Source organism: Vigna radiata, chromosome 2, assembly GCF_000741045.1.
Source record: "Vigna radiata var. radiata cultivar VC1973A chromosome 2, Vradiata_ver6, whole genome shotgun sequence".
NCBI classification, from domain to species: domain Eukaryota; kingdom Viridiplantae; phylum Streptophyta; class Magnoliopsida; order Fabales; family Fabaceae; genus Vigna; species Vigna radiata.
The window spans coordinates 10,028,360-10,036,472 of NC_028352.1; the positions used below are offsets into that span (position 1 = coordinate 10,028,360).

At 33.9% G+C, this 8,113-nt stretch overlaps 1 protein-coding gene across 2 annotated transcripts; it reads left to right on the forward strand.

Annotated features, from left to right (window-relative positions):
* The first annotated feature begins 3,650 nt into the window (after positions 1 to 3,650).
* On the forward strand, positions 3,651 to 7,766 carry LOC106756259. Of its 2 annotated transcripts, none has more exons than XM_014638601.2 (5): positions 3,651 to 3,778; positions 4,574 to 5,023; positions 5,116 to 6,361; positions 6,453 to 6,599; positions 6,713 to 7,766. In XM_014638601.2, the coding sequence occupies exons 2-5, from the start codon at positions 4,973 to 4,975 to the stop codon at positions 7,330 to 7,332; spliced, it is 2,064 nt and encodes a 687-aa protein (XP_014494087.1). In that variant the 5' UTR covers positions 3,651 to 3,778; positions 4,574 to 4,972; the 3' UTR covers positions 7,333 to 7,766. The 2 variants fall into 2 exon arrangements, with proteins under 2 accessions (XP_014494087.1, XP_014494088.1); XM_014638602.2 differs by lacking the exon at positions 3,651 to 3,778 and adding an exon at positions 3,825 to 4,378.
* The last annotated feature ends 347 nt before the right edge of the window (positions 7,767 to 8,113 follow it).

The following is an 8,113-nucleotide window of genomic DNA, read 5'->3' on the forward strand; positions in this document are numbered from 1 at the left end:
CTTTATAATACTAATTACCAATATTTAAGTAATTCAAATGGCTTGGAGACCCTCACAAATGGATCCGGAAGGGTAAAAAACCCTCAGAACGACCTAAAGAACGTCCAAAACGGACATTTGGAACTCTCAAAACGTCAAAAACATCAAAAATACACATTCTGTCGCAGAAAATTCGCTGAGCGCACACCCTGTGGTGCGCTGAGCGAATTTTCTCTGCTAAAAATCATTCGCAGAGCGCACAGAGTGCGCTGTGCGACTCTGTATAATCTGCAGAGCGAATTTCTGCAGATTTTAGGAACTCACACACCCAGAATTTGTTCTAGGCCAAATTATGAACTTTGGATGATCCTAACTCGACCTCTATGATGTTTTAGACTTGTCTAGATGTTTCTAATCTATCCTAACACAATTCTCTAGCTGATATGCATGGATTTACCTCCTAAAATTTCCATTTCATGAACCTAAGGGTCCAATTCTGATTTTACCAATTCCAAGTTAATTCAGACCAATTTGGCACTTGTTATAAGTCATAAGTGACTTGTCTAAAGGTTCTAAANTGACCAAAACAGTATATCCTACCAGATTCAAATTATAGCTACTCTAGTTCCTTTAATTAAGCCTAAAATGCCTAAATCACTAAATCTTTTACCTATTATTCTAGACAGCTGAATTCTATTCATCATTGTTCAAAATTTTGCATTCCATCTATTATATCCAATCTAATACACAATCATTCATCATGAATCAAAGGTACATTTCTCATCCCACAGTACAAACAGTTTCATATACATGAACGGAGTTCAAACACCACAATCGGAAAATAACCTCTTTACACACATGCAGTAAAATTTCACATAACTATGATACATTTCTACAATCAAACAATTGCAATACACTCAATACTAGCTTCCCTTACCTTGAGATGAAGAAATTCTAGCTCCCAAAGACAAATTGCCGCACCGAATAACCCGGAAGACCCTAGTATCTCCCACAGATCAGTAATTGAAACCAAGAAACAAATTCAGAACTTAGATGAGGCTGGAATTTTGGGGAAAAACCCAAATGGATCACATGCAATCAGATTATTTGCATGTTTGCAGTTTTGAGATGAACATGAGAAGAGAATCCACTTACCGGTCGGATGGAAGGAATTGACCGGTGGAATTGGGAACCCTTTGCGTCGGGATTTCAGGAACAACACCTAGTCAATTTTATACGGGATCAGTGAGAGGAAAATTTGAGAAAGAAGGTTGAGGGAAATGAAGGAGTTGAGAACTGGTTTGAAAAGGGAATGGACAAGTACGTTTCTGAAATTAGTTTCAGAGAAGATCGCTTTTCTAACTTAATTTTATCTTTAAAAAAAAAACATAAAATATAATAAAATAATTAAAAGTTCAGTTTTAATTTTAGGGGTTATTACAGTATTAAATATTAAATCCTAACATATTAAAATACATTTTTCTCTATAAACATAATTGTTCTTAAAATATAGTTGTTAATATTATTTTTCATTTTCAACCACCACAATTAAAGTTTTATTTTCTATTCTCAGTGAATATAATTATTTAAATTTTTTATTAAAATAATATAACAAACTATCTTTATTCTTAAAAAAATATAATTCCTTAACAAATTTTAAACATTTTCTCCAAAAATCCATTATTAAAAATACTTAAATAAATTCATTCTTACTTTAATTTTCAAATTAAACTCATTTACCACATTCTTAACGTGTGAAAAGTATTATTATATCTTTCTCTCCCTTTTTTCAACGTTATAGTGAAAATTTTGCGGGGTTCAAATTCATTAGGATATATTTTAATTTTTAATTTATAATTCTAATATATTCTTTTAAAAATAAATTTTTAATCTAACTAAATTTTTTATAAAATAAATTTTACATGTACTAATTTACTTATATATTATAAATTAAAGTATAAATTTTTAACATAAATGAAGTGAAAATACGTTTTTTTTTTCTTTTAAATTAAATGACTGTATTGTGGAGAAAGAATCTAGCTTTATGCAGTGAAGCATCGTTATTGACAGACACACTTCTAGAGAATAGGAGTTTTACCAAATATTTTGGGCTTGCTAATGATACCCCCGAATCACCTAATGCCACTTGTCACCTTCCAATTGGTCGATTTGATAGCTATATTTTATGGTGATATCTAGATGTTAATTAAGATTATAAATGAAATGTGAGGATTAAATTAGTGTGTAACTATCCTAATTAACATTGGTTTGGTTGGAAATTAGAAAAGAGTTTTTGTACAATTTATTTATGACAAAACAAAACAGTATCTCTGGTGATGATGACAACATAGCTTTGGCATAAGAAAACAGACATGATTACTGAAGAAACGTCATCATGTCCTAAAATCTTTATTACAACCACATGGCTTCATCCAATCACCAAAACCTCTTTGTTTCTATTGCATTCTATTTAATTATCAATTATCACTTCCTCACAAATCAAATCACTTTTTTATCCTGCCGACTTTCAGCATAACACATTTAACCATACAAAATTATCAGGGCCAAACCAAAAATAAGCTATATATATATATATATATATATAATTAGAGATTATTTCTAAGTATTACAAATATTAATTATCAGTTTTATTATCTTCTAAAATCTAGAATATCAAGATAATAATATGAGAATAAAATATAATTAAATATTATTTTTATTATGTATAATCAGTTATTTAAGTTTTAGATATTATAATATGTATATAACTAATTATTATGCTTCTTTTTATATTTATTTTTTATTATTTTTAATATTAGTTTTTAAATAATAACAAAATATGTTAATATATTGAATATTTAAGTATCTAAAAATTAAATAATTAACTATACATAACATCTAATATATTCCATTTAATGAATAGTTATTATTCTAAATTAATTTTTAAAACAATCATATATTTTAATTTTTTTAAATATTTTTAAGAATTACACGTACCATGTTATTCTACTCCATATTATTTTCAGTTAATATTGGATATAGTTGTTCCCAAAAGAATCTAACCATATTATGGATTTAGATTGTTGACCTATAAGTAATTGCTTAATTAGTTGTTTTTATATCTATTTCTTATAAACGATGATAAATATATCACGACCATAACATTAAAATTAGTTTAATTTTAATTTGTTTAGTTGCGGTTTTCTAAAATTAAATTTACACACCCTAGATTAACTCCTTATAATTCTAAGAAAAAGGAGAAAGAAATATTATTTTTAGAATTGAATTCAAATGAATAAATTTAGGTACAGAATTTAAATATGTCAATATTAATTTTTATTAGAACAAATAGATAAATTCATAAAATAAACAAACAATAAAAAGAAGATATTTTAACTTTTTGAATAACTTTAAAATCTCCGAAATTTGAACCAGATTAAAATATAAAGATAATTTCATATTAAAATTTATATTAAAATATACTTTTTGATTAATGGTGACTGTGAAGGCCTCTAATCATTGACATTAACTGATGCAGACTGTAGAAAACATTTAATTTAATTCAGATCTGATTTGTTAGCAGGCTAGGGTTAGCAATAGATAGGACGTTGTTGTTGGTTCCTACTGAATACGGTTTATTCGGACTGTTATTATTATTATTATTTATTAACGACTATATATAGGAAAAATGAATGGAAGGTGATTCTTTGGTGGCGTAGCCTAGCAGGTCAGGGGAAACGGAGGAAGAAGAATATCTTTCTCTATACAACAGTGCTCCTTCCTTCGTTCTTTCAAAGAGGTTTCCTGTCTCTCTCTCTCTCTCTCCACCCTCTATATGTCATATCCTGTGTTCTTTTCTTCCTCATGGAACCTCTGCTATTGCAAAATCCCATGATTTATGAATAATTTTTGTTGTATATTCGATTCAAAGATGCGATTTTGTTTGACCCCATTGCTGCCCTTTTTCGAATAAATCAATGGGCTTGGTCAAAGTTTTTCCTTGATTGCTGTTTGGATTTTTTTTTATTTTTTTTATTTGGGGGGTTTTCATTTTTGAAATATTTGGTTTGTCGAATTTGTTTTGTTTGGAATTTTTGAAGAAGTTCAACATGGTTGAGGCAGTCTTGGAATTTAGAGTTTAGGAATGAATGAAGAAGCCGTTTTGAAGCATCGACGTAAAGATGGGGTCTATTGTATTTCTTTTGTAGAGACCACATGTACATTGAGACAATCATGGTCGAACTGGTAGGATTATTGTAAACAGCTATAGTCTCCCTCCATGTCTTTCATTGCACACGCAGAACTCGAACTTGAGATAATTAATTAAGCTGCAACTTTCGTACCGGTTGATCCACGAGCTCTGTGGTTGGGGTCTATTGTATTTGTTCTTGTGACTTAGGTACAGAATAGGATGATACACTATATTGCAGATTATGTGAATGATTTCTATAGGTTTTATCTTCAAGTTATGTTTTTGGATTGAGAAAAAAAATGTTTTTTGGTTTGTTTTTTTAATTGTTGATCATGTTCTTCTACTTTTACTATAATTACACATCAGATTGACCTTTATTCTCGGTTCCTTTTTGTTTACCAGGACTGCATCTCTTATGCATATCTGTCTCTGGATTCTGCCGGTTGGAAAGGAATTTATTTCACTCTGGCCGCTATAACAGAGTCAAATTATTCTCGCACCTCTAGGAGGGTGTGGGGTGACGAAGAGGGAGTGATTTGGCTTTGTGTTTTGCGAAGATCAAAGTCTTCGGATATATGGAGATTGTGCCGTGTTTCAGTGGGCTTGTCGCTTGATTATGGCTAAGGGTGGCTTTTGCGGTTTTGCCAGAAGCTCTTTCTAGTTTGCCACTGAATCTGAGAGCAAATTTAGTCCTTGATTAGGCTTCTGGAAAATTGATGCATGGTATAGATTGTAATTGGTATTTGTTTTTCGCCTTAGAGAAAGTTGTGTTTAGATGTAGCTGTGAACGTCATTGCAGCAATGTTTAGATTTTCTTGTTTCCATGCTAATGTACACAGCAATAAAACAAAGGTAAGTATAAGATCTATGAATTGCTTGGTATTGTTTGTTGATATGGTATATATCATGGCCTATGTTGACTTTGTGCTTTCCTCTTCAATCAGAAAACAGTTCAACCTTCTACTGAAGTAATGTTGAAGACTTGTGAAGATGTTGCCCAAAATCAACGCCGTAAAGATTCATCTAATCCTCCAAGCGCATATTCACCCCTTCTGAAAGAACAAGCAGACCAGCAAATAGATGTGACTGGGATTCATATTAGCAATTGGGATTCAGTTGAGCGCAGTTGTAGGTCAGAGGATATGAGTAGCAAATGTTCCTTTGAAAATGACAGTCAAGTTAACCAATCTAGGCCTCTTATAAAGAAGAGTCAGTCTCTTCAAAGTGTGCTTGATCAAGGCATAAGGGATGGTGATGAAGATATGGGGCTGTCGTGTGGTGATGCCAAAAGCCCAGTTGAGTCAAAGATGTCAACTTCCAAAAAGTATCATAATGGAAACCCTGTTGATCAGTATGGAAGTAATCCAAACGTTGAGTTTGCTGCCAGTTCAGGTTTTGCAAATGATGCCTCGCTTTTTTCAATTGGAGACCCAACACCTTCAGATAAAGACGCCCGTGAAATTTCTGACACTCCTTTATCTGGTGAATATGTTGGTGACATTCCTGACCAAACTTCTGTTCCTGGTAGTGTATCCCTACGGAAGTCACATTCTTCACCCAATATCAGAGCTTCTATACTTTCTGCTGAAAAAGATGCTTTTAGACGTGCATTATCAAGATCCTGTGATGATCTTCATGCTTTAAGCATGAGGCACAAAGAGGAATTCATCAACGACTTTAATGATCAAATAAGGGGAGATCAAGAAAGAGAGAATGACATGGGAAAAACTGAAGATGGTCATATGGACAACCTCTTTGATGATGGTTTCGATTCTTATCTGCTTACTGGTTCAGCAAAAGACTGGGTAATGCCATTGACATATGATACAAGTGATTCCAAAACCCTTCAAGGAGATTCCTCTGTTGAATTTCCTAACAAGGATTTCAAGATTAAACGCATTGAAGATTGGGTTATTGGTCTGCAGCATTGTGGACCACCCGTAGAGGAAACAAATGAAGAACTGCCTGAAGTTGTTAAGCCTTTAGCTGATGTTAACACAGTAAATGGTGTAACTGTTGCCATTGCAGATCATAAGGCCACTCCAGGAATGGATGCAGCTAAAAGATATATATCTTCTCTGGGGCCTAATGCCACTACCGCTCAGCTGGCTAATCATGGGTTGGTTGTGATCCCCTTTTTGAGTGCATTCGTGAGTTTGAAAGTGCTCAATCTGTCTGGAAATGCTATCGGTTAGTAGTACAATTTCTTTATTCATTATCGATTTCCTTCAAACTGACAGTACTAAATCCAGTTATCTTTGTTCTGAATTCTCCTTTTCAGTGAGGATAACTGCTGGTGCTCTTCCCCGTGGACTTCACGCACTGAATTTGTCTAGAAACAAGATCTCCACTATAGAAGGATTACGCGAACTTACAAGGCTTCGTGTCCTAGACCTCAGTTACAACCGTATATTAAGAATTGGACATGGTAAAACAAATTCTGGATTACATCTCAAGTTTCTTATATATAGAACTTCTTTTAGAAATAACATGTTGATGCCATTATCTATTGACATCTAATATTTTTCTTCATCTGCAAAGGCCTTGCATCCTGCTCATCTCTGAAAGAGTTGTACCTCGCTGGAAACAAGATCAGCGAAGTGGAGGGTCTGCACCGTCTCTTAAAATTAAGCATCCTGGATCTCCGTTTTAACAAGATTTCAACAGCCAAATGTCTGGGCCAACTTGCAGCCAACTATAACTCTTTGCAAGCCATCAACTTGGATGGGAACCCTGCCCAGAAAAATGTTGGAGATGAACAGATGAAGAAATATCTGCAGGGCCTTCTACCCCATCTCGTCTACTACAATCGGCAACCAATAAAAGTGAGCACTTTGAAGGATGGAGCAGAACGGTCGGTTCGGCTAGGAATGAATTCCCATCAGTTTGATCGCAGCCTTAGGTCGGATCGCAAGACCACAAGGAAGAGCAGCCAAGGTGGTGTTGGCTCACGGAGGTCAGTGGCCACTTCCACTCATGTTCGCAGAAACGTGGATTCACCAAAAGTATCCAGAGGCAAGCAAGCTCACCTGCCACCATCTAGAACCAAAGTACCAACCCACACTCGCCATCAGTTTGAAGCTCCCACCAAAGTATTGAACGTGACCTCAAATCTCTCCATGCGCAAGAGTCGCAGCGAGGGAAATTTTGGAGCTCTGTGAGAGGCTGTTAAGTACAAAGCTCATTCCTTTACTGCATTGTTTCAGTATGCATCTGTTTGCCTTGGTATGTTGTATTCTTTTCATGCTTTCGGTTTTCACAGTTCATCCCTTCTGTTTTTGGTGCACTATTGATTTGTGGGTTGTAATGCCCAATAAGCTGCTGCTTTCTGTCACAGTATTTCTATTCCATTATGTGTTGTGTTTTGTTCGTTAAGAACATCATTTTCAATTTGTCTAGAGAACAAGTTTGGTGCGATTGCAATAAATTTCCTCTTTGGAAGGATGGTTTGTCACTTCCATGATTTTGTTATGTGGGGTTGATGTGCTCCTTACTGATATTAGGATTAAACAACTGTATCTTATCTGGACCAGTGTAATTAAACCAAGTTACTAGGCCTTGGCCCCACTTATTTAGTGCAGATTATTTATTTGAATACTTATCTTTAAAACATTTGCATTATTTGTAGTTTTTATTTCTTTGATATATCAACTCATGTGTCATCCATTTTTTTTTCAACCTTCTTTTAAATGAATTTGGTTGGTTAATTAAACTCAACTTGTACTTGGACTGTGTTTTGGTTTCGATTTTTAATTCAATCTAAAATGGGTCACCATCTCTTAACACGATAATGAAACAATTTTACTAGACGGTATTATCTCTTCTTAAGAAAAAAACTTTCCTTTTCTGCATGAAAAAGACCACAGCAAGAGGAAGTAGAACCTATAAAATTATAACGATGTGTTGAGCAAATAAGAAAGTTCAAGAAGACCAGTAGCAGCT